The following is a 26,543-nucleotide window of genomic DNA, read 5'->3' on the forward strand; positions in this document are numbered from 1 at the left end:
TGCGCCCGACCATACACCGTAGCTTTTGACTGCTTGCTTCTGACTTCCAAAAAATGGCGTAAGGCTTTTTGCTGTGGTTTTTGTTTTTCTGGCTATACACATGACTCTCATGAACTGGGAAAACGTGAGGCTTTGGCTATGCAGGGAAGGGGACCCAGGTACGCAGCCCTGAGGACTTCACAGACTCCTGGCCGGGCCCGGCCGCCCCTACCTCGCTCCTCAGGAGAGTCTGGACGCTGCATTTGTGAGGGCAGGATACCACCACGCAGGGACAGTCGGTGTCCTCATGTTTCTACAGAGAGAGAAAGTACTGTCAACTTTAAACATACAATCTGTCTTCCTTCAGTCCCGCTGAGATCCCCATGGGGCCCCCAGGAATGGCTCTGCTCACCATCACTGTCCCCTAAGTTACGGCACTCACATTACGTATGGCTGAGTCATTACTGTCACAGAGTTTGAGTGTCTCAGGACATCACAGGTTATCTCCAAAGATCTGGTCAGATCTGACCAGTGAGGGTGGTTTGCCTCAGAACAGTCTGCTGGTGGGGGCCTCGCCACAAGGGCTTCCCCTTAGCAGGTCTCCTCTGTGCCAGAGCTGCTTCTGGTTCACACAGCCCCTAACGTGCAATGCTCAGGGAGGCATGGCCACTCACACAGCACTCACAGCACAGGTGGACAGCGGAGCTGGGGACACTGTTGGTGTCTGCCTCTGCTGGTTGAGAGACAGAGGGTTTCCCTTGGCCTCTCAGTTTGGAGTCTGGAAATAATGCTTCCCAAGTACGTGAGAGCAGCATGACCTACTGAGTATTTCCATTACTCACCTAGAACCTTAATCTAAATTATCTTTAGTCCATGGAAAACTGGGGTAAGTTTTGGGTTAGGCCTTCTCTAATAGCACACACTTCATGTTTGCTGAGGCTGGATGATGGCGACTGTGAAGCCCAATCCCACGGGCACCTGCTGGGTGCCTGTCCACGAGCAGAGCAAGGGCAAGGACTCCCCACAAGCACATCAACTGCAGGGCCCCTGGGGAGAGACTAAGGAGGCAGAGCCAGAGATGGAGCCTGGCTGAACAGTCCCTGCTGAGCAGGAAGACTGTGGCAGCGGTTTCCCAGTGTCCACGGGATGCCTCAATCCTCCCCCCATCCATCTTTTCAGGTCCTCTTTTGGCCTTCAGTTATGTTGCTGTTCCGCTGAAGGAATTGGGGAGGCATTTGCTGAGAGCCAGAGTCTGACTGGCGGGTCTGCGGGCCGAGGAGGGCAGCAGCCCACCCGAGGGAAGTTCGTCCACAAAACGTAGTTGCTCCTCTCCCCCAGGAGCTTGCTTTCCTCGGCAGGTTTCTAAGGCCCAACTCTGCAGGCACCCATGGTGGTTCTGTGGTAGAATAGGGTTGGGGCTCAGGGCAGGGAGGCTGAGGAAGAAGGGGGCAGAGGGCAGCACTGTGGCCAGGGAAGAGGAGGCCAATCAATATCTGTGTTTAACTTCCAACAAGCCCACACCAATCTACACTCCCAGTATCGTGGGGATGCATGTTTCTACACCCTTGCTAATTCTATCGCACAACCTTTGGCAATCTGATAGGTAAAAAAAATGGGGTAAGTGGGACCTGCAATTCTTTAGTAATGTGTGGTTAAGCACATTATATATATATGTGTGTGTGTGTGTGCTTTTTTTTTTTTTTTTTTTCCCAAGACGGAGTCTCACTCTGTTGCCCAAGTTGAAGTGCAGTGGCGTGATCTCGTCTCACAGCAACCTCCGCCTCTTGGGTTCAAGCAATTCTCCTACCTCAGCCTCCGGAGGAGCTGGGACTACAGGCGCATGTCACCATACCCAGCTAATTTTTTGCATTTTTAGTAAAGCAGGGGTTTCACCATGTTGGCCAGTTGGCCAGGCTGGTCTTGAACTCCTGACCTCAAATGATCCACCCACCTTGGCCTCCCAAAGTGCTGGGATTACAGGTGTGAGCCACTGAGCCCAGTCTTAAGCATATTTTTGATATTAATCATTTCTATTTCTTTTCCTGTGAACTGCCTTTTCACAGCTTTTGACCACTACAGTGAGTTGAATAATGTCCTCCAAAATTCATGTCTATCTGGAACCTCAGAATGTGACTTTATTTGAAAATAAGATTTCTGAAGATGTCGTCAGTTAAGACGAAGACACCCTGGCATTGGGCAGATCCTAACTATAAAGAGTGCCACCCTTAGAAGAGGTGAGCACAGGCACTAGGAACACGGCCACGTGAACATGGGGGCAGAGGTTGGAGTGGTGCAGCCATGAGCCAAGGAAGGCCAAGGACTGCTGGTGGCTCCAGAAACTGAGAGGGGCAGGAAAGCCTTCTTCCCTACAGTTATCAGAGACGGCAGGGCCTTGGTTTTGCATTTCCAGATCCAGAACTATGACAGGATAAATTTGTTTTTGCAAGCTACCAACTTGGGATTACTTTGTTACAGCAGCCAAAGGAAAATAACACATTCATTAAAAAAAAAAAAAAACCTGAATCTTCTGCTTTTTTTCATTTGCCTATAAATGAAATCAGTCCTATCTATGAAGTTAAATGTAATTCTGATACACACAAGCATGTACGTGCACACATGTGAGTTGAAAAGCTTAGGCCGGGTGCGGCAGTCCAGCACTTTGGGAGGCCAAGGCAGGCGGATTACCCGGGGGCAGGAGTTTGAAACCAGCCTGGCCAACATGGTGAAATCCCGTTGCTACTGAAAACACAAAAATGAGCCGGGCGTGGTGGCAGGCACCTGTAATCCCAGCTACCTGTGAGGCTGAGGCAGGAGATTTGCTTGAACCGGGGAGGTTACAGTGAGCCGAGATCATGCCACCGCACTCCAGCCTGGGCAACAGAGTGAGACACTGTCTCAAAAAATAAAAATAAAAAAAAAAAGCATAACTACATAGTGAACACCCATGAAGCCAACACCCAGGTCCAAGAGCATGACTGATAACATCCACCTACCTGCATCTACCTCTCCCATCTCTCACCCTCATCCTCCCACAAGGAGTACCCATTATAACCACAACCCTGAATTTTGTATTTCTGCTTCTAAAAAGGTTTCACTATACATATGTGTGCCAAATGAAACACTGTTTCATTTTGATTATTTTTGAATTTTGTTAACACGGACTTCTATCATAGGAGTCTTCAGGACTTGGCTCAGTATTACACTTCTTAGACTAATCTGCCTACTGCAAATAACTGCAGGCCCCTAACTTTCACTACTGCATGACACATCTCCCTGCCGTATAATAACACTGTAGTACAATTTCCACCTGCTGATGGGCGCTCCAGCTGGTTCCAGATTTCTGCTGCTCTGGTCACACCTGGCCACATTTCCTGGTGTGTGTGTTTCTCCTACACATCCAGGAGAAGAACTGCTGGTTAACTGAGTGCCTAAATGTCCAACCTAGTAGGATACTGACAATTGATTTCCACAGTGGTCAAATCTACAGATTTCCACCACGTACACTCTCCCACAGGGTGAGATCTTTATCACCCTGATCTTCACAAGTTAACAGAACTGTTTCAAGAATGATGGTCCAGAATTTCTAGACTAAATCTAGAAGGTTTGTTTCCCAACACTTTAAATTATGCTAACCTATACATTTAAAAAGTAATCATAAAACTTGAAAATAGCTGGCATACTGTATATACCACAGTTTAAATGTAGAAAAGAAATCCTTCTATGAACTGCAATGGTCCAGGGTTTTGACGCATCCTCAGCACATTTTACCAACATTTGATGTGACACATCACAAAACATAGGGAGTGTAGGAGAATTCGAATGACCTGGGCTTCAGGTCTCCCTACATCAGGTCTGTTCTTCCTAGAAATAAACTCAGTGAAGGCCTGAGGGGATGAGATTAAGGGTGTTCAAATTGAAAAAAAACAAAATATGTGGGAATCCAATCACACCACTGAAAAGAGAGGTGGCCTAGGGCAAGTTACAGAACCAGGCCTGGAGCAAAGGCAGCAAACCAGCAACGGCTCTCCCCTTGTGGGGCTGAGAGGCAAGGGCAGACGCACTGGCAGGACCCCAAACACCCGTGCTTGCTGAAATGACTGCAGGCCCTGAGAGAAGCTGACACACACCTTAAAATGCACTTTACTATCAACACTGCTCAAATGGTGTTCGACTTGTTTCATCTCAAGCATACAGTGCAATTTATAAGGAATATTTATTTGCACAACTCAGGCCCCAAACGTGCTCATTATCATTCTGTGCTTTCCATCTATTCTCTTTCTCCCTTGTCTTTAGTTGACAAATTCAAGGCCCAGATAAAATGAAAGACAACCTCCTCACTAAAGCCTTCCTTGACACTCAGGCTCAGCTACTATAACTGGTCCTTCCTTGTTGGCATGTTATTAATATGACAGTCCCAGTACTTCCCATACTAACATGAATGAAACTGTGCATCTGGCTGTCTCTGTCATCAGAATGCAAACTGAAGGAGAGAGTGCAATTTATTCTCCTGTGTGTCCTCAGCAACCAGGGCAGGGTCTGGCGCCGTTTTGTGAATCTATATGCTTGTACTTAAAACTTGACCTGTTACAGCCTCATCCGGTGTTCAGAGTCAGTTACTTATATGATGTTTAACGGACATACGCTACGATTCCTTCTTAAACAAAAATCAGTTGTTAGATTCTATTCTGCAAATAAAGGTAACTGATTTTGGCAAGAAACAAAGTATAACTTTGATAGCTATATATTTATTTTAAGTTCCAGGGTACATGTACAAGATGTGCGGGTTTGTTACACAGGTAAATGTGTGCCATGGTGGTCTGCTGCACAGATCAACCCATCACCTAGGTATTAAGCCCAGCATCCGTTAGCTGTTCTTCCTGATGCTCTCCCTCTCCTAACCCCACAGGCCCCAGCGTGTGTGGATCCCCCGCATGTGTCTATGTGTTCTCATTGTTCAGATCCTTCTTATAAGTGAGAACATGTGGTGTTTGTTTCTCTGTTCCTGTGTTAGTTTGCTAAGGATAACGTCTTCTAGCTCCATCCACGTCCCTGCAAAGTAGATGATCTCCTTCCTTTTTTGTTGTTGTTGTTGAGACGGAGTCTTGCTCTGTCACCCAGGATGAAGTACAGTGGTGCAATCTCAGCTCACTGCAACCTCCACTTCCTGGGTTCAAGTGATTCTTCTGTCTCAGCCTCCTGAGTAGCTGGGATTATAGGCGTGTGTTACCACGCCCAGCTAATTTTTGTATTTTTAGTAGAGATGGGGTTTTACCATGTTGGCCAGGCTGGTCTTGAACTCCTGACCTCAGGTGATCCACCCGCCTCAGCCTCCCAAAAGTGCTGGGATTACAGGTGTGAGTCACTGTGCCTGGTGGAACTCCTTTTTTGTTTTTTGTTTGTTTTTAGACAGAGTATCGCTCTTGTTGCCAAGCTGGAGTGCATAATCTTGGCTCATTGAAACTTTCGCCTCCTGAGTTCAAACGATTCTCCTGCCTCAGCCTCCCAAGTAGCTGGGATTACAGGCGTCTGCCACCACACCCAGCTCTTTCTTTTTTTTGAGACAGAGTCTCGCTCTGTCGCCCAGGCTGGAGTGCAGTGGTGCGCTCTCAGCTCACTGCAACCTCCGCCTCCTGGGTTCACACCATTCTCCTGCCTCAGCCTCCCGAGTAGCTGGGACTACAGGCACCTGCCACCACGTCCGGCTAATTTTTTGTATTTTGTTTAGTAGAGAAGGGGTTTCACTAAACCAGGATATGTGCCATGGTTAGCCAGGATGGTCTCGATCTCCTGACCTGGTGATCCTCCCGCCTCGGCCTCCCAAAGTGTTGGGATGACAGGCGTGAGCCACTGCGCCCAGCCTCGTTTTGTTTTTTTAATAGAGATAGGATTTCTCCATTTTGGTCAGGCTGGTCTCCAACTTCCAACCTCAGGTGATTCACCCACCTCAGCCTCCCAAAGTGCTTTGATTACAGGCGTGAGCCACCATGCCCAGCCGATCTCCTTCTTTTCATGGATACATAGTATTCCATGATATATATGTACCACATTTTCTTAATCCAGTCTATCACTGATGGGCATTTAGGTTGATTCCATGTCTTTGCTATTGTGAATACTGCTTCAATGAACATACATGTGCATGTATCCTTATAAGAGAATGATTTATATTCCTTTGGGTATAAACCTAGTAATGGGATTGCTGGGTCAAATGGTATTTCTGCCTCTAGATCTTTGAGGAATCGCCACACTGTCTCCTACAATGATTGAACTATTTTACACTCCCACCAACAGTGTAAAAGCGTTCCTTTTTTCTGCAACCTCGCCAGCACCTGTTGTTTTTTGACTTTTTAATAACTGCCATTCTGACTGGCATGAGATAGCAACATATTAACATATGCAAAGCCTGAAGTCTTGTTCATTAGGCATATGTCGCATTCACTGAAATTTAACAACTGGAGGAATTATTATTTTCATTCTAGAGATGGGGTTTCACTTTGTTGCCCAGGCTGGTCTTGAACTCCTGGCCTCAAGCAATCCTCCTGCTTTGGCCTTCCAGAGTCCTGGGATTATAGGCATGAGCCATCATGCACAGCCTGGAGGAATTACTTGACTATGAAAAAACACTATTGCTATTTTCCAAAGGGGAGGGCACAGTTCTTAAAAGTTCTCTTTTTTTGAGATAGGGTCTCACTCTGTCACCCAGGCTGAGTGCAGTGATGCGATTATGGCTCACTACCAGTCTCAACCTCCCTGGCTCAAGTAATCTTCCTACCTCAGCCTCCTGAGTAGCTAGAACTACAGGTATGCTTTAGCACACCCACTAAATTTTTATTTTTTATAGAGGCAGAGTCTTGCTACGTTGCCCATGCTGGTCTCCAATTCCAAAGCTCAAGCGATCCTCCTGCTTCTGTCTCCCAAAGTGCTGGGCACACAGGTGTGAGCTACCACACCCGGCCTCAGGAGTTCTTAAAAACTGGAAATGTCTGAAGTACCACACAAGAAAAAAAGTTCACAATGGAAGAAAGACACAGACACAGGAAAGTTACAGAAAGCAAGGAAAATTCAGTGATTATAAAGTATTTAGTTGGTGCAAAAGTAATTGCCGTTCTTGTCATTACTTTTAATGACGAAAACTGCAATTACTCTTGCACCAACCTAAGAGGACTACATCTCATTTCATAGAGAAAAGCATAGGAAACTCTCCCTAAATTTTGGTCATTAGAGCTCCACGGCTGGGTGCAATGGCTCACGCCTATAATCCCCACACTTTGGGAGGCCGAGATGGGCAGACGGCTTAAGACCAGGAGCTTGAGACCAGCCTGGGCAATGTGGCAAGACCCTGTCTCTACAAAAAATAAAAAAAATAGCCAGGCATGGTAGCACGCACCTGTAGTTCTTGAGATGGGAGGATCACTTGAACCTGGGAGGCAGAGGCTGCAGTGAGCTGAGATTGTGTCACCGCATTCCAGGCCTGGATGACAGAGTGAGACTCTGTCTCAAACAAAACAAAACAAACTATTCCACAATATCCACCAGGAACTGGATGATGGCCCACGCCCTGGCTGAGCTGCTCTGGTGCCCCTCTTCAGTCATTTCGTGGCCAAGCCCACCCCAGCCTCTTGGCAGCCTCTGAGGGAGTCCCAGGCCCCCATGGGCTCCATTCTCGTCTCCACTCACTCCAGCCCCATGACCCTGTGAACCACCAAACTCACCCACACCCGCAGCCTGCACGGCTCCACTCCCCATTCTCTCCCAAGCCCGCCACCCTCTACTCACTGGGCACCCCTCAGCGGGACACCCAGGTTCTCCACACGCACTGGGCATCACCTTTACCTCACACGCCACCTGCTAGCCAATCCTACCACCCCACCCTCAGGCGCACCCCGGTACAACCTTCCCCAACCCCAGCAACACCAGGCCTTGCCCGGGCCCTCTCACCCCCCAACTCTGGGCTGCCCAGTGGCTTTCCTCCCCGTCTGGCTGCCCCACTGTCCTCACACCCGGCCTGTGTTCCACACAGCTCCTCAACCCCACAGCCCTGCCAGTTGCCGCTTAGGGTCCACACGCTCCCTCACTGTCCCTTGACTGCCTCAGAGAAGCCAGTGCTGATCACCTCTTTTCCCCTGATGCCACCTGATTTTGATTCATGGAACTGATCACTACCTGATGTTACATATTTGTTAGTATTTTTTCCCACTAGAGGAGCCTCACCACTGAGTCCCCAGCTCCTGGAATACAGCCCGGCACACAGTAGGTACCCAATAGGTGTTTGTTCAACAAATGGATTGTTTTTGAAGTGTCCTCCACCCCCAACATCTCTGCTTTCCTCTTTAATTCACCCACTCACCCACACAGACACACACCCCCGTTCACACCCCCACACACTCACCAATATTCACACTCACCCACATTCACACACTCACCCACATTCACACACTCACCCACATTCACACACTCTCACCCCCACGGAAACACACAATGCAAAACTGTGCCAAAATAACTGAAGTACGAGAAGCTCCCTCCAAGATAAACAGCTGCATTTCAATGCTGTAGGACAAATTAGCCTGTTATAAGTGATGGTTATGTCACAGAGCTGTAAAATCAGGCAATCCATCAACATTTTGAGGCAATTCCCTAGGACAAGTTAAAAATTTTACCTTTTTTGAATATTCATTTTTTAACACACTAAATGATAGTCAATCAAGGCAATGGAAAATGTTAACTACATAAATCAAAATAGGCAAAACAAAGCTTAATTCTGAAATAAAGTCAGATAAAAAGTGCTATTTATTCCTATCTTTTCTCTTTATTCCTATTAGAATGGTCATTAAGAAGCTGTACAGTGGAAGAAGTATATACGAATTGAGCAGACGGCCTGTGGAACAGATTATCTATGAGTTGAGGGAAGGCCTGTGGAGCGGATTATCTATGAGCTGAGCGGAAGGCCTGTGGAATGGATTATATATGAACTGAGTGGAAGGCCTGTGGAACGGATTATCTATGAGTTGAGGGAAGGCCTGTGGAATAGACTGTCTATGAGTTGAGGGAAGGCCTGTGAAACAGATTGTCTATGAGCTGAACGGAAGACCTGTGGAACGGATTATCTATGAGCTGAGCGGAAGGCCTGTGGAACGGATTATCTATGAGCTGAGCGGAAGGCCTGTGGAATGGATTATCTATGAGCTGAGCGGAAGGCCTGTGGAACGGATTATCTATGAGCTGAGCGGAAGGCCTGTGGAACGGATTATCTATGAGCTGAGCGGAAGGCCTGTGGAACGGATTATCTATGAGCTGAGCGGAAGGCCTGTGGAATGGATTATCTATGAGCTGAGCAGAAGGCCTGTGGAATGGATTATCTATGAGTTGAGGGAAGGCCTGTGGAACGGAATATCTATGAGTTGAAGAAAGGCCTGTGGAATGGATTATCTATGAGCTGAGAAGACCTGTGGAACGGATTATCTATGAGCTGAGTGGAAGGCCTGTGGAATGGATTATCTAAGAGCTGAGCGGAAGGCCTGTGGAACGGATTATCTAAGAGCTGAGCAGAAGGCCTGTGGAACGGATTATCTATGAGCTGAGCGGAAGGCCTGTGGAATGGATTATCTATGAACTGAGCAGAAGGCCTGTGGAATGGATTATCTATGAGTTGAGGGAAGGCCTGTGGAACGGAATATCTATGAGTTGAAGAAAGGCCTGTGGAATGGATTATCTATGAGCTGAGAAGGCCTGTGGAACAGATTATCTATGAGCTGAGTGGAAGGCCTGTGGAATGGATTATCTAAGAGCTGAGCGGAAGGCCTGTGGAACGGATTATCTATGAGCCGAGTGGAAGGCCTGTGGAACGGCTTATCTAGGAACTGAGCGGTAGGCCTGTGGAATGGATTATCGATGAGTTGAGCGGAAGGCCTGTGGAGCAGATTATATATGAGCTGAGTGGAAGGCCTGTGGAACGTATCACATAGGAACTGAGCAAAAGGCCTGTGGAATGGGAGGACCCGCACCTGCAGCGCGATCATCGGAACCTGACTCTTGCAGTGGCTGCACGTGGCTTCACGGTATTTACACGCCTTTTCCACATGGTCTCGCAGGTCTTTCCTCAAGACCTTTTCTTTGCAGTCAGCACGTACACATGGAAGTTCTTCAAAATGGCAATCATTTTTTAAATGCACCTGTAAGACAGACCATTCAATGTTCTTAATTTGGAAAAAATCCTAAATCTGAAATACCAAATTCTAATCTCTATGCAATGAAACCATAAAGAAATGTTCTAATCTCCTGTTAGACCAGTTTTTCACAGCAAAGAGTAACAAATATGCCAGCCGGGAGCGGTGGCTCAAGCCTGTAATCCCAGCACTTTGGGAGGCCGAGACGGGCGGATCACGAGGTCAGGAAATCGAGACCATCCTGGCTAACACAGTGAAACCCCGTCTCTACTAAAAAATACAAAAAACTAGCCGGGCGAGGTGGCGGGCGCCTGTAGTCCCAGCTACTTGGGAGGCTGAGGCAGGAGAATGGTGTGAACCTGGGAGGCGGAGCTTGCAGTGAGCTGAGATCGCGCCACTGCACTCCAGCCTGGGCGACAGAGCGAGACTCCGTCTCAAAAAAAAAAAAAAAAAAAGGCCGGGCATGGTGGCTCACGCCTGTAATCCCAGCACTTTGGGAGGCCAAGACGGGCGGATCACGAGGTCAGGAGATCGAGACCATCCTGGCTAACACGGTGAAACCCCGTCTCTACTAAAAACATACAAAAAAACTAGCCGGGCACGGTGGCAGGCGCCTGTAGTCCCAGCTACTCGGGAGGCTGAGGCAGGAGAATGGCGTGAACCTGGGAGGCGGAGCTTGCAGTGAGCGGAGATGGCGCCACTGCACTCCAGCCTGGGCGACAGAGCGAGACTCCATCTCAAAAAAAAAAAAAAAACAAATATGCCAAGAGACGCTGAATTTCATATTCTACTTCATGATTACTCAAACTATATTGCTGTTGAAGAATTAGGTCAACTCTGCTTCCAGGAAAAATGAGTATCTGCTAAGAACTTTGTTTTATTCCAGTTCAAATAATTTTCTAAGCTAAAATATGGTACTAATTAAAAAAATAAGGAGTTATGTAGAATTTCATGGTGAAAAAAGGTTTTAATGGGCTTTCCAAAATTAAAATCCAATTCAGATTTTCTCTATTCTAAGTAGGGTGGGAGTGTTTAAAAACCAGTTGACAATTCTGCCAATGATGTCATAAAAATAACAACTTAAGTGGTTCTGACTGCTTTCCTATTTGGCTGTGTTTTGAAAAACTAATGTCAACATGGTCTTAAAGTGCCACATCCTACTGACCACTTAATCAGCTGGACGTAAGGGACTCGAATTCCTTCATGTAAAAGCTTCCAGTGTCCCTTTGCTACTCACCAGCAGATGTCCCAGCGTTAACTGCTCTGCACAACCTCTGCTTTCATTCCGACAATAGATCTGAAGAGCCAGAATTTCTCTCTTGCAGCAATTATCCTTAAACACCTGAAAATGAAAGGTCATTATTTTGGAGGATTAATATTTCTTAATCTCCACATGCTGCTACTCTGGACAAGGCAAAACCACTTAAAAAAAAAAAAAAAAAAAAAACAAGAGAGCAACTCTTAAGTGAACTTCAGAAAGCATTAAGGACCATCTTGATTTCTAGAAGTAGACTGAAGAAGCTGCCCCCACTAAGAGATACAATTTAAATAACATTAACTGTTACCTTTTATTAGTTAAGCCAAAAGAAAATGAATTAGACTTAATAATTAAAGATCACTCTGCAGCATCTAAACATCTTCTATTAACTTTGACATAAGCTCAGGATGAGGGCAGAGGAGGACCAGGGTCACATTCAGACTCTGGGGGCTTCCAGGAGCCAGCACTGAGCAGGTGGCCATTACGGTGTGGCTGCCACTAGAGGACAAGAGCAGAACCGGACACAACTGAATCCACTGTATAGATGGCTTGCTGGAGAAACAGAGAGACCACATAAGAGATCATATCTGGGGAATGATTTGTAAAACTGTTCGTTCTTTCTAAAGGTCATGCTGTTAAAACTCATTTTTCACCAAAAAACCAGCATTAGCTTGTGGTTGAAAAACACTCTCTTAAAACATATATTGCAGTCTGAAGTTAGTCTAATAATGAAAACATTTCCCTTTGAAAATGAAAACGATGCTGGTCATGGTGGCTCAAGCCTGGAATCCCAGCACTCTGGGAAACTGAGGCAGGAGGATCACTTGAGCCCAGGAGTTTGAGACCAGCCTGGGCAACACAATGAGACCCTATCTCTACAAAAATTTTTTAAAAATTATCTGGGTAGGGCAGCATGTGCCTGTAGTCTCAGCTACTCAGGAGGCTGAGGCAGGAGGACTGCTTTAGCCTGTGAGGTCGAGGATGCAGTGAGCCGTGATTGCATCACTGCACTCCAGAATGGGGGACAGTGTGAGACCCCCATCTCTTTAACAAAAATAAAAAAGAAGAAAAGAAAGAATCTTTCAACTTTTAATTTTATTTTTCCCTTAGAAAACACAAGTATTCTTATTCTTTTTTTTTTTTTTTAAGAGACAGGGTTGACTGGGCACAGTGGCTCACCCCTGTAATGCCAGTACTTTGGGAGGCCGAGGCGGGTGGATCATCTGAGGTCAGGAGTTCGAGACCAGCCTGGCCAACATGGTGAAACCCCATGTTGGGATCTCAGCAGTGAGATGAGATCATGCCACTGTACTCCAGCCTGGGCAACAGACTGAGACTCCATCTCAAAAAGAGACAGGGTTTCACTCTGTCACTCAGGCTGGAGTGCACTGGGGCAATCATGGCTCACTACATCCTTAAACTCCCAGGCTCAAGCGATCCTCTCACCTCAGCCTCCTGAGCGGCTTGAACTACAGGTGCATGCCACCAAGCCCAGGTAACTTCTCAATTTTCATTTTTGTAAAGATGGGGTCTCCATATGCTGCCCAGTCTGGTCTCAAACTCCTGAGTCCAAATGATCCACCTGCCTCAGCTCCCAAAGTCCTGGGATCACAGGCATAAGGCACCATGCTCAGCTCTCTCTCACTCTAACAACACAATCTACAACGTCTTAGTCTAAAGGTATTTCTAAGAAACTCCTGTCTGTTGATCTATGAAAGTAGAATAACAGGAGCTTAATATGCCTTTTTGGACTGCTAAGAGAAACAGAATCAATAGCTGTTAAGAGTTAAAACTAAACTAATTTGGACCCAAAGCTTATCTTTCATAAACATGACTTAAAAAAAAAAAGAAGGTCATGACTTAAGATACTAAAGTCAACAGAACTTTGAAATGGAAAGGATCTGAGACTATTTACTCCAAATGTCTGTTTACAGATGAAGACCAGGGGCCCACCCACCCCCGAATGACCTGCTGACGGGTGGGGGTCTGGGTCACCCAGGGCCCAGACAGCTCCATTCTTTCCATGAGGGTCTACAACTTGAGTGCATCTCATTCATGATTCTTTGATAAAACTAGCCATTTTTCTTCAGCTACTAATGTCATTTAAAAATAGGGATAATGATTCTGCATAACAAAACAGAAATACTAAAAAAAATCTCAGCCATCGTTGCGAGCTTCTCTCTCACTCACACGATAGGCACATGTTAAGCAGGCAGCCGGGTACCATGCTAGGACAAGGCACAGAGCGGAGGGGAGGGCTGTTTTCCCTCCCAGGAACTAACCAAGTCTTCAGCAGTAGCAGGTAAATGCGGAGAAAGAAACGGTACAGGGGGCCAGGTGGCCAATTCCATCTCTCCCCTTCCAGAGTGGCTATATTGCATGCCCTTGTGCCTGGCAGCCCAGGGACGCTGACTGCCAGCAATCCTCAAATCACTGCACTCACCTGGGCTGCTCTGACCCACAAACTCAATCTGCAAGGTGCTTTAGACAGGAAAACCCCAGAGCAAGAATTTTATTGTACAACTTAGTGACCTGCATTTAAAAAATGGTTAGGTTCATTACTCAAAGTAGGGAAACACATATTTTTATTGATATTTTAAGCACTTTAAAAATGAATTGCTGGGTGTGGTGGTTCACGCCTGTAATCCCAGCACTTTGGGAGGCTGAAGCAGGTGTATCACCTGAGGTCAGGAGTTCGAGATTGGCCTAACCAACATGGTGAAACCCTGTGTCTACTAAAAATACAAAAATTAGCTGGGCGTGGTGGCTTGTGTCTGTAATCCCAGCTACTCGGGAGGCTGTGGCATGAGAACTGCTTGAACCCGGGAGGCGGAGAGTGCAATGAGCCAAGATCGTGCCATTGCACTCCAGCCTGTGCGACAACAGCGAAACTCGTGTCTCAAACAACAAAAAAGAATGAATTGTTTCAAACTCCAAGTGTGCCTGGCAGGGTATAGCAGCACATGGATGACTGTCGGTCTCCATGAGAAGGACCAGGCCCCAGGAGAGAAGCTGGTAGCAGGTTGGGCAGCCCCATCCTCTGAATGTGCAGAGACGCCCACGGCTCTAGCTGAGGACAGCCACAGGGGGCGAGAAGGGGCTAATCTCATTCATATCTAATGACTTCAAGATATCATAGGGGGATGGGGGTCAGGGAGCACAAACTCAAATACCCTCAGCCTAGCAAGTCTGAAGGTAAAACCTAGTGTAAGAGTTGAGTAAAAGCTGTCTGGGATAAAGACCCACAATGACGAAAGTGACCCAACCACAGACAGCCCTGCCACGGACAGGCATCTCAGCACATTGCTCACACCACCTCTCTGCAGTCTTGGCAGGAGATGTGATTATTATTACAGGTGAGGGGGTGAAGTAGCTCTCGGAGCTCACACAGTAAGGAAGTGGCCAAGTGGATCTGAACCCACTGCCTCCCCAGGTAATCACATGGCACAGTGCCCCGCCTGGGAGCCTGCCGCATCAGCTGCCCAAACTGAGAGAATGTGTTGTGCCAGAGTGCCGAATGCAAACTATGTGAAAAGTACTATCCAGCTGAAAACATGTGACAAAATGATTAAAAAAAAAAACAGAATACCTTATCTTTAACGATGCTCTCTTGACACGCTGTACATTTTGGACTTGAAGAGCTGCAGGGAAACACATGTGACTGCATTAGAGTGGAAGTCCCTTTCTTGAGGGGACTCAGGAGATTCCGGGAGCATTCGCTTTATGCTCAGGTCTGCGCAGTGGCTCACAGCAACGTCCTGCATCAGGACGCCCTGGTGATTCACTTTACAAAGGAAGCCATGGGAGAAAAGGGCTACGTTTTTTTAAATGCTGATTTTTCAAAAGGAAGTTACCAAGTAGAACAGTTGAGTTCAGCCCCACTTGGAAAGCCTCTTCCACTTAATGTAAAAGTGAAATTTTATTTCAGAAACCAAAGCTAGCTGTCTGCAGAGCAGCCCTTCGGTGTGAGTACCATTTACCTGGAGAGCCTTGCTCCTGCGTTGTAAAAGCAGCCAGCCCTTCTCCACAGGCGATTTTGCTTCACTGTCTATTGGAAGGCCAATGGCACTTGCACAGGGTGACCAGCCTCCCTCCCCTGTGGCCCACCATATATGGGGGCTCCAGCCCCTCCTCCACCGGGAAGCTTCTCCCGGGCCCAGAGGTGTAGTCCAGGCTCTTGTGTTAGGAGACACAGTGTTCTGTGTCTCCTGTGCTGCCACTAAGTTCAAGTGTCATTTTGCCCCCAAGTGGGCAAAGATGAGTTGACTGGGATAAGTGGGTAAGACCACAGAGGGAAGCATGGAGAAGGGAGAGGATGAAGGCAAGTGACAGGGCAGGGGGCTGGCTGCTGTGCCCAGGCTGGGGCTCGGGGGCAGCCCAGGCTTGAGTGCTGTGGGAGGAGGAGCTGGCAACCTTCCCAGTCTGACGTGCCCTGACAGCACTGGCCAAGACCAGGGCATCCTGCAGCAACCCCACCACCCGGCACAATGCCAGAAAACATAAACACGAGGCCTGCAGGGTGAATCAAGGTACTCTCCTGGTCGATGGTATCCTGCAGTAAAGCTCCAGCCTGCCTTCATGATCCGCCAGTGGCACCAGCACCGGCCCTCAGCAGCAAAGGGCTGCCAAGAGCTCGGTGCAGGTAACCCATGTGCCTGCTGAGTAAGCATGCGGCCTAGGTTTCTGCTCGCCTAGGGACCTGCCCAGTCCTTTAAGCTGACCCCACCCTCCCTCCTCTCTGTAGCACCCTTGCACACCAGTACATGTGCCCTTAAATGACCGGCTTGTCATTTCCTGGTGTGTCTCCTCCATGGAACTGTGAGCTTCCTCAATAAAATACAGCAACACATATGAGAGGCACCAAGGCTCTACAGACAGAGTGGGAAGACACGGGCGGGGCAGGTCAGAGACAGGCAGAGGCCTCAGTCAATTCAGATGTAGGATCCCCCTGCACCTCCCTAAAGGATTCACGAGCTGGGCCCGGAGGCTTTTATGACTTCTTTAGGGCTTTAAACCTCTAGAGGTTTATCTTTAGAGAAATGAATGAAGGAGAGGGTGAAGCCGAGGGCTGAGAAGGGGCAGGGTGACGGATGAGGGGCTACCTCAGCAGGGCGGCCATGCAGCTCTCGCAGAAGCGGTGCCCACATTCGGTCTGCTTCGGGCTGCACAGCACCAGGCGGCACTTCTCACACTTGTACTTGTCCTCCACGGTCTTCACAAACTTTTCCTTGTAACCTCCTTGTTCAGGGGCAAAAATCGGCGTCCCAGCACTGCGGTCAGTGTGCAGCTTTAGCGGCGGGTTAGTCTGCAGCGGGCCAGGGGAGTCCATCTTTTTACTTGACTCCATTTTAGGAAAGAGGAGGAGTTCTGTTGGGAAAAAACAGTAAAGAGAGCGCCATCATATCCTCTCATGCAAGGAAACAAACGCAGCTTTGGGAAAGCAGAAGTGCCTGAGACCTGCTGTCTTTCAGTTTTAGGTAACGCAAGAATCCTTCCCAACTTTAATATGTGTTGGGAACAAAATATGATCAAATATGCTTCCTTCCTATTTTACCCAAACACATAGTAACTATTGATATTATTATTCAAAAAACTTCCTAAAAAGTATACTTAATAAATTGGGCTAGGTGTGGTGGTGCACACCTGTGGTCCCAGCTCCTTGGGAGGCTAAGGTGGGAAGACTGCTGAGCCTAGGAGTTCAAGGTTGCACCAAGCTATGATGGCACCACTGCACTCCAGCCTGAGCAACAGAGCGAGGCCCTGTCTCCAAAAAAAATTTTTTTTTTTTTTTTTTTTTTTTTCTTGAGACGGAGTCTCGCTCTATCGCCCAGGCTGGAGTGCAGTGGCCGGATCTCAGCTCACTGCAAGCTCCGCCTCCCGGGTTTACGCCATTCTCCTGCCTTAGCCTCCCGAGTAGCTGGGACTACAGGTGACCGCCACCTCGCCCGGCTAGTTTTTTGTATTTTTTAGTAGAGATGGGGTTTCACGGTGTTAGCCAGGATGGTCTCGATCTCCTAACCTCGTGATCCGCCTGTCTCGGCCTCCCAAAGTGCTGGGATTACAGGCTTGAGCCACCACGCCCGGCCCAAAAAAAATTTTTTGTTCTTTTTTTTTGAGATGGAGTCTCACTCTGTCACCCAGGCTGGAGTGGCAGTGGCGCAATCTCGGCTCACTGCAAGCTCCACCTCCTGGGTTCACGCCATTCTCCTGCCTCAGCCTCCCAAGTAGCTGGGACTGCAGGCGCCCGCCACCACACCCAGCTAATTTTTTGTATTTTTAGTAGAGATGGGATTTCACCATGTTAGCCAGGATAGTCTCGATCTCCTGACCTCGTGATCCACCCGCCTCGGCCGCCCAAAGTACTGGGATTACAGGCGTGAGCCACCGTGCCCAGCCAAAAATTTTTTAAAGTTCATAATAACAGAGTATTTTTGAGGTTTAAAAAAATACACATAGTCGAGCACGGTGGCTCAAGCCTGTAATCCCAGCACTTTGGGAGGCCGAGATGGGTGGATCACGAGATCAGGAGATCGAGACCATCCTGGCTAACACGGTGAAACCCCGTCTCTACTAAAAAATTCAAAAAACTAGCCGGGCAAGGTGGCGGCGCCTGTAGTTCCAGCTACTCGGGAGGCTGAGGCAGAAGAATGGCGGGAACCCGGGAGGTGGAGCTTGCAGTGAGCTGAGATCCGGCCACTGCACTCCAGCCCGGGCAACAGAGCGAGACTCCGTCTCAAAAAAAAAAAAAAATACACATACTATTTTGCTGTGTTGTAACTTTGAATTCAATGCATCATTCTGAGATTTTAGCTGAAACAACAGCTGTTCTAGTCAGTTTTCCTTCCTCATTGACTTCTGCTAGATGAGTCTCGATGCCATGACTCAGACTGGCCTGGTCAACCTGCTTCTGGAGCCCAGTTGTTCCTTCCCGGGTAAACCTGTGGCAGTGTGCCCGCAGTACCCAAAGTGCTCAGTTTTGACATCCACCCTCTTCTTATTCATCTAGCACCACCCTGACCCAACACGCTGTGCACGGAGCTGTGGGGTGGGCCCAATGTGGACCCACAGAGCTCGCCACACCCTGTCACACCAGTGAGGAGCGTGTGAGGGAGGTGCTGCTCCCTGTGTGCACGAGGGGGCTCAGGTTCAGGTAGGTGCCAATGTGCCCAAAGGGCTGGGCTGGCAGAGGGGACACCACAAAGGGCAGGTCTGTCTGTGCGGGCTCTCTTCCACACCTGCTGACAAGGTACTCTTTAAGACTGGCTGCCTCCCACCTGCAAGTTCCCATCAACAGTAAACAGCTCCTCAAAATGAGCCACAAAGGTCCCAGCCTGCACAGCTCTGCCACATGAGACCTCAAGATCAAGTAAATGAAAATAACCAGGAATGTAAAGGAGTTGAATCGCGTTCCTGAAGAAATGTGAGCTTTAATAAAAATTACACTGTGCACTCATAAACATACTCATAATTTGATCAATCATCCTAAATATTTGCTAACACTTACCTAAAGCACAAATTAAATGTTTCCAGATGGTGGTATAAAATCTGGCTTCTCTGGTCTTTGCTTTCTGGATACTATGCAATAGCCATGCACTTCTATAATGAAAAAAAAACCCTGGGAATGCCAGCCAGTGTTTAGGTCAGTGTGTGCACCATGAACTTTCTTGGAAAAGTTTTTGCCCAGTGCCTTATGATCTTTACGAGGCTTCTGCAGGGCAGTTCCAGTACGGATTCTCTTCCTGTCTTTAAGGCTCAGCCTGCACCACTCCCCTCCTGTCAACAGCACCTGGCCAGCCCTGCACCCCCATGTATCGTGGTAAGGAAGCGAGTGGCTGTGAAGGGAGGTGAGGGACCCACTGAGAACCAGACTCAGGAGCCTCAGGGAACACTGCTGCCTAGACCAGCCACCTCACATCAGAAGCCTCTGCACCACTGGATTTTTCTTGTGTAGTTTCCCACCTCCACGCCTCCTCCATCCTTTCTCACGATATGGTAATGCCTCAGGTGAAAAGGGGAAGTTCCTTTCAAAACTCACCAGCTCCCTCAAAAACACACTGCGTTCCTGTACCCAATTCATCTATTTTTGCTACTTAGAAAAATAAGAGCCAAATTCCTTCCACTCCTGAGGTCCTGGGCATCCTGGGGAGGTAGTTGCTGGTAGTCCTGGGTGGGCGGAGCCCCTCCTTCCAAGCTCCGTTCTTGCTGTCTGCATGAAGCGGACAGGCACATGAGCTGACAGACTCCAACCTGACTTCACAGCTAGGAGCAAATAGGAATGAATGCCGGCAGCAGAGAACTTGAGAGACTGATGAACTGGTTAGTAACCCAAGTGTGTTAGCTTCATAGAACATTACTGTGGCACAGTGTGGGAAATTACTTATTTGTGAAAACAAAGTTTTCAAAACATTAATGTTAAAGTATATGTATTATAGATGTCATTTGCTTACAAACTTGCCGGTTCATCATGATGCTCACTAATCTTTCCAAGCTAAGCAGCAAGGGCACCTGGTGCTAGCCTTGCCTGCCAGGTAAAAGGGTTGACCAGCCTCGACCTGCAGCCCCCGGCCCCTGCCACTGTGCTCTCCACACTGGCCCATCGTGCCTCAGAGGCTCTAGGTTCCCCTAGGCCCGCCCAGCCAGGCCATGGCGGAGCCTACCCAGAGACATGCAGGCCAGCCCCCGACCTTCTCCAGGAGGCTACCTTCCCACCCTCTCTCTCAACTCCCCCATACTGCTCTGCGCTTTTCCCCGGGCCTCCTGCCACTAAGACTGCATGTAACTAAGTTTACCCAGGATGCATCCCCTAGATCAGAGAATCAGGAATTGGCAAACTACAGTCTGCGATTCAAATCTAGCCAGCAGCCTATTTTTGTAAGGTCTTTGAACTAAGAATGCTTTTCAGATTTTTTAAGTGTTATAAAAACAAAGACTAAGAGTGTATGTGGTCCACAACGCCTAGGATATTTACTCTCTTGCCCCTAACAGAAAGAGTTTGCCAGTCCTCGCTCTGGACTCTGCATCTAGAGAGCAGAGAGGAGTTGCTGGTGTAGGTTGTATGAAAGGCCAATTTTGTAAATGAGTGCCAAACTGCTCCCCAAAGCAGAGGTTAACAACAAATACTTCCACCAGCAGCATGAGAATTTCTATGAAACCACACTCTCACCAACACTTACAGTTATCAGTCATCTTAATTTCTACCAATCAAGGACAATGGTCTTTTTGCGCCTTATCCTGATTAGAAAGGTTTGGCATCTTAATATGCCGAGAGGCCACTTGTTTTCTCTCCTATGAAATGCCAAATTGTATCTCCTTGTCATTGTTTTCTGTGTGTGTGTGTGTGTGTGTGTGTGTTTTCAAGAGACGGAGTCTCGTTCTGTTGCCCAGGCTGGAGTACAGTGGTGCCATCATGGCTCACTGCAGCCTCGAACCTCTGGGCTCAAGCAATCCTCCCCCCTCAGCCTCCAGAGTAGCTAGGATTATAGGCACATGCCACCATGCCCAGCTAATTCTTTAATTTTTTTCAGGAGCTGGGGGTCTTGCCTGCTCTCAAGCTCCTGGCCTCAAGTGATCCTTCTACCTCAGCCTCCCAAAGCGCTGGGATTACAGGCATGAACCACTGTGCCTGGTGGTGTCATTTTTTTAATTGGGTTATTGTCTCTTGTAATATTGATTTGGAGAGATTCCCCATCTATTTAATATGTTAACAGCTAATCCTTTGTTAGTTTTATGTATTACAGATGTCTTTTCCCAATTTATGGCTTGACTTTTTTTTTCTTTTTTAATTATTATAAGTTCTGGGATACGTGTGCAGAACGTGCAGGTTTGTTACATAGGTATACATGTGCCATAGTGGTTTGCTGCACCCATCAACCCATCATCTGCATTAGGTATTTCTACTAATGCCATCCCCACCTTCCGACAGGCCCCAGTGTGTGATGTTCCCCTCCCTGTGTCCATGTGTTCTCATTGTTCAACTTCAACTTATAAGTGAGAACATGTGGTGTTTGGTTTTCTGTTCCTCTGTTGGTTTGCTAAGAATGATGGTTTCCAGCTTCATCCATGTCCCTGCAAAGGTCATGAACTCATTCTTTTTTATGGCTGCATAGCATTCCATGGTGTACATGTGCTACATTTTCTTTATCCAGTCTATCATTGATGGGCATTTGGGTTGGTTCCAAGTCTTTGCTATTGTAAATAGTGCTGCAATAAACATACTTGTGTATGTGTTTTAAAAATATGGAACTGCTTCACGAATTTGCGTGTCATCCTTGCGCAGGGGCCATGCTCATCTTCTCTGTATTGTTCCAATTTTAGTATATGTGCTGCCAAAGTGAGCTTGACTTTAACTTTATGGTGTCTTTTAATGAAGAGAAATCTTAATTTTATTAGGCCGGACGCAGTAACTCATGCCTGTAATCCCAGCACTTTGGGAGGCTGAGGCGGGTGGATCACTTGAGGTCAGGAGTTCGAGACTAGCCTGGCCAACATGGTGAAATCCTGTCTCTACTAAAATACAAAAATCAGTTGGGCATGGTGGCACATGCCTGTAGTCCCAGCTACTCGGGAAGCTGAGGCAGGAGAACTGCTTAAACCTGGAAGGCGGAGGTTTCAGTGACCCGAGATTGTGCCACTGTACTCCAGCCTGGGCGACAGAGTGAGACTCCATCTCAAAAAAAAAAAAAAAATTTCAGATTAACTTGTGAGTGATGCTGATGAAAAAGGGACAATCCAATATATAAAAACAGAAGCAATGTCAAAAGGAGGTGTTCTCAAATCAGACTAGTAAATGAGCCACTATGTCAAATTGACAGACATTGCTCAAGGAAAACATGCTTTCTCAACAAAAGCTGAAGAAATAAATGACACAAACCCTGAGCAGAGTCCAGCTGGCAGCCCTGTGACCTTCTATATCAATGAGGTGGCCACAGGACCGAACTGGTTCCTGGGAAAGCAGGGGACAGACACCTCAGCAGGCACCAGAACCAGTGGATGGACAAGTCTCAGGTTTACTGATGACCCTTGACTCTCCCAGTGATCAAGAGCCACCAAGAGCAGTCACTTCTGATCTGAAGTGTGAGAATCCCCTGATCACCTCCTGAAGCAACTAGGACAATGGAGACGATGTCTTAGATACAAACACCTACCTATACTGTCCTGAGCAGAGGAGAGTTTTGGATTTAGGAAAACCAATACTGGAGACACATTTCTCACAATCAACTCAGAGGCAGACAGTAACAACCACCCCTACTGCTGGGCACTAACCTGGCGTATCTCCCTCAGCCCAACGCGGTAATGCAGGAGAAGCCACCGAGGCGAATCTGCCCCAGGTTCCCCACCACTGACATAACAGAGAGGGGGCAAGAACCTCAAGGCTGCCAAGGAAACATTTCTGTCTCTAGGATCAAGTTCTCAACAGCAGGGAGGGCAGTTTTTACTAACATGCCCTTAACCCAACAAATACGGACAACAATAATTTATTGCATCCCTTATGCAATTTATCCTTGTAAGCCATCTTAAATCTCTTGTGTAATCGAGTAAGGTGTACACAAATTTGGCAACCTCGAAACTGATCATAATTTAAAAATTTAGATTATGTCCTAAAATATTAAATTTAAATTATGACTAGTAAGTCATGTCCACAAAAATGGCTGAGTAAGGAACTCAAAGTCTATCCTTCAATATACGCATTTTAAAAACGGGCAAAAACTGCCAGAATCTACTATTTTAAAACTTTGGAAACTAACTAAAAACTTGCAGCAATCAGAAGAACGCTTAATCAAGAAAAACCAGCTGAATCTCAGCAAGAACAGTGAGTTCCACAGCATTTTAACCTTCTCTGGTCCCATCCTGGCTGCAGCAGTGGCCTAGAAGACAACAGGCTGCCACTCTGGTGCATGCACCGGTCCAAGAGGGAGCATTGGAATGGGCCTCATCTGCAAAGAACCGCAGTTGTTTGTTTTGACCTGTCTATTGACTCCCTGGAAGATTGGCTCAAAGGGTTTGACTTAACCTCCCAGTGCTGAGGCATCTACTAGGGAAACAGAGGAAAAGGTTCCTGGAAATATTTACAGACAATTATTTGCTGCTGCTTGAACCACTGGATAACAGTTGAGGCAAACAATAGATTTAACCAAAAACTTGTGAAGAAAAGCTGAGGAGTAAGATGTTTTGGAAAATAAGGGTTTGAAAAGCTCTGACACATTCTTGGAAATCTAGAAGGTTCCACAAATGCCCAGGGCTGTGTACATGTTCAGGAAAGACCTGAAAAGGCCCTAGGCTTCCACTCTGACTGACCTTCAGGTTCTGTGCAAGCCGGCAGTGAATGCTAAGGGGTCACCGTCAAATGCCTGGCTGAGTGTTGAAGCTGTGCTCCAACATACACACAGACCTCATTTCAAAAGACTGGGAGATATTTTTTGTTCTAGGTGCTTAAATCTCTGTCTAATCATAAGCTGACCACTATATTAATGGAACAGAGAACTCAGTGGCCACACATGATAAAGAATATATACTGTACAAAATTAGCTCAGAAAAGTAACTATACAAACAACGACTGTAACAAGCAGCCAACAAACCCTGGGGGAGAAGGAAGAATCTCATTCCCAAAGTTATCACAGTATAAATTCAAAACTTCCAGTTTTCAACAAAATATTACAAAGCATGCAAAGAAACAGGAAAGTTTGGTTTACATGCAGAAAAAAGGTAAGTAACAGAAATTGTTCAAGAGGAAGCCTAGACATCAGACTTATGGATGAAGGCTTTAAATATGCTATTTTAAATATGTTCAAAGAACTAAAGAAAACCATGTTCAAAAATCTAAAAGATCCATCAGAACAATGTCTCGCTGAATACAGAATATTGATAAAGAAAAAAATATTTTTAAAAAAGAACCAAACAGAAATTCTGCAGTTGAAAAGCACAAGAACTGAAATGAAAAATTCACCACAGGGGCCCAACAGCATAAATAAAGAGAAAGCAGTAAGAATCTGAGAGCTGAAAGACAGGACAACTGAGATTATACAGTGGTGTCAGGAACAGAAGAAAAAATAATGAAGAAAATAAACAGCCTCAGAGACTTGTGGGACATCATCAATTGCACCAACATACACATTATAGCGCCTCAGAAAGACAGAGAGAAAAAGAAACAAAAAAAAAAGTTTGAAGAAATCATGGTAGAAAAGTCCTGTAATTAATGAGAAACATTAATCTGCATAATGCATAACCAGGAAGCTCGACAAACTCCAAATAGGATAAATTCAATTCAAAGAGCCACACCCAGACACACTGTAGTCAAACTGTAGAAAGCAGCAAGAGAGAAGTGACTCTTCAAGTACAAGGATTTCTCGGTAAGATTAACAACTGATTTCTCATCATCTAAAGCCATGGAGGCCAAAAGGTGACAAATTAAAGGGCTCAGAGAAAAAAATCTGTCAACCAAGAATTCTTTTTTTTTTTGTTTTTTTTTTTTTTTGGAGAAGGGATCTTACTCTGTCACCCAGGCTGGAGCGCAGTGGTGCAATCATAGCTCACTGCAGCCTCCAACTCCTGGGCTCAAGCAATCCACCTGCCTCAGTCTCTCTGGGAGCTGGGACTACAGGCCAGTGCCATCATGTCTGGCTATTTTTCAACCAAGAATTCTATATCCAGTAAAACTATCTTTCAAAAATGAATGAGATCCCAAAAAAATATATTCGAAAACTCCAAGTGAGATTCATCCCAGGAATGCAAGGTTGGTTCCACACACAAAAACCAATCTGTGTAATAATACTAATAGGACAAGGGGGAAAAAACCCACACAATTAGTTTGATTAATGTAGAAAAAGTATTTCACAAAATCCAACAACCTTTCATGATAAAAACACTCAGAATACTAGGAACAGAAAGGAAGTTACTAAGCATGATAAAGGGTATCTGTGAAAAACCCACATACACTGGTGAAAAACTGAAAGCTTTCCTCCTAAGAACAGGGTAAAACAAAGATACCTATTTTCATCACTATGAATCAATACTGTCCTGGAAGTTCCAGCCAGAGCAATTAGGCAGAAAAAAGAAATAAAAACCATCCAAATTGGGAAAGAAAGAGTAAATCTATTCACAGACAACATTATCCATCAGAGTTGCAGGGTACAAGATCAACACACAAACATCATCTGTGTTTCTATACACCAGCAATAAATAAGCAAAAAAAAAAAGGAATTAAGAATGCAATTATATTTACATTATATTTACAATAGCATCCAAAATAATAAACTACTCAGAAATAAATTTAACCAAGGAGGCAAAAGAATTTTTCAATAAAAACTACAAACACTGATGAAATAAATTAAGATAAAAATAAACGGCAAGACATCCCATGTAAATGGATTAGAAAACCTAATATTTTGGTAAATACTAACTATGGTATTACCAATAATTTATAATGTTTACACCATTATTTTATGGTATTAAAATAATGGTAAAACATTATTCTAGGTGTGTTTCTGTGAGGATATTATAGATGGGATTAACATTTAAACTGGTAGACTGAGTAAAGCAGACTGCCATCCCCAATACGAGTGGCTCTCATCTAATTAGTTCAAGGCTTGAGTAAAACAAAAAGGCTGACCCTCTCCCTGCAGCAAGGCAGGTTCTTCCTGCCTATCTTCGAGCTGAGACATCAGCTTTTTTCCTGCCTTTGGACTCAAACTGAAACGATGGCTCTTCCTGGGTCTTTGGCCTGCAAGCTTTCAGACAGGAACGACACCACTAGCTTCACCAGTTCTCAGGCCTTCAGTCTTGGGCTAGGGCTAGAAGTAAACCATTTGCTCTCTTGGGTCTCTAGCTTGCCAACTCCTCCTGCAGATCTTGGGATATGCCTACCTCCGTAATTGTGTGAGTTAATTCCTTTTAATAAATCTCTAAGACGAAGACACACACACACACACACGCACAATTGGCTCTGTTTTTCTGGGGTACCCTAAGATACTACTCAAAGTGATTCACAGATTCAATGCAACCCCTATCAAATTTCCAACGGCCCTTTTTTGCAGAAATAAAAAAACTGAGGCCAGGAACCGTAGCTTACGCTTATAATCCTAGCAGTTTGGGATGCCGAGGCAGGAGGATCACTTGAGGCCAGGAGTTCAAGACCAGCATGGGCAATATAG

General features: G+C 46.4%; 1 protein-coding gene and 1 non-coding gene across 9 annotated transcripts in view; both read right to left on the reverse strand.

Annotated features, from left to right (window-relative positions):
* Positions 1–26,543, reverse strand: part of TRAF3 (TNF receptor associated factor 3) — a 138,855-nt gene that overhangs the window by 25,226 nt on the left and 87,086 nt on the right. For 4 of the 8 annotated variants that reach the window (XM_033191201.1, XM_033191198.1, XM_033191200.1 and 1 more), the window contains 6 exons: positions 18,902–18,993; positions 16,500–16,764; positions 14,987–15,038; positions 11,377–11,481; positions 9,978–10,145; positions 212–292 (listed from right to left, as the gene is read on the reverse strand). In XM_033191201.1, the coding sequence (XP_033047092.1) occupies positions 212–292; positions 9,978–10,145; positions 11,377–11,481; positions 14,987–15,038; positions 16,500–16,764; positions 18,902–18,993 (763 nt within the window). The remainder of the gene's footprint in view (positions 1–211; positions 293–9,977; positions 10,146–11,376; positions 11,482–14,986; positions 15,039–16,499; positions 16,765–18,901; positions 18,994–26,543) is intronic. The other 4 variants (XM_033191205.1, XM_033191204.1, XM_033191203.1 and 1 more) reach the window with 1 other exon arrangement.
* LOC117071637 lies at positions 21,628–21,733 on the reverse strand. The gene has a single exon (XR_004432405.1). It is a non-coding gene; the product is annotated as a U6 spliceosomal RNA (small nuclear RNA).

The sequence above is a fragment of the Trachypithecus francoisi genome, unplaced genomic scaffold, assembly GCF_009764315.1.
Source record: "Trachypithecus francoisi isolate TF-2019V2 unplaced genomic scaffold, Tfra_2.0 Lachesis_group3, whole genome shotgun sequence".
NCBI classification, from domain to species: Eukaryota; Metazoa; Chordata; class Mammalia; order Primates; family Cercopithecidae; genus Trachypithecus; species Trachypithecus francoisi.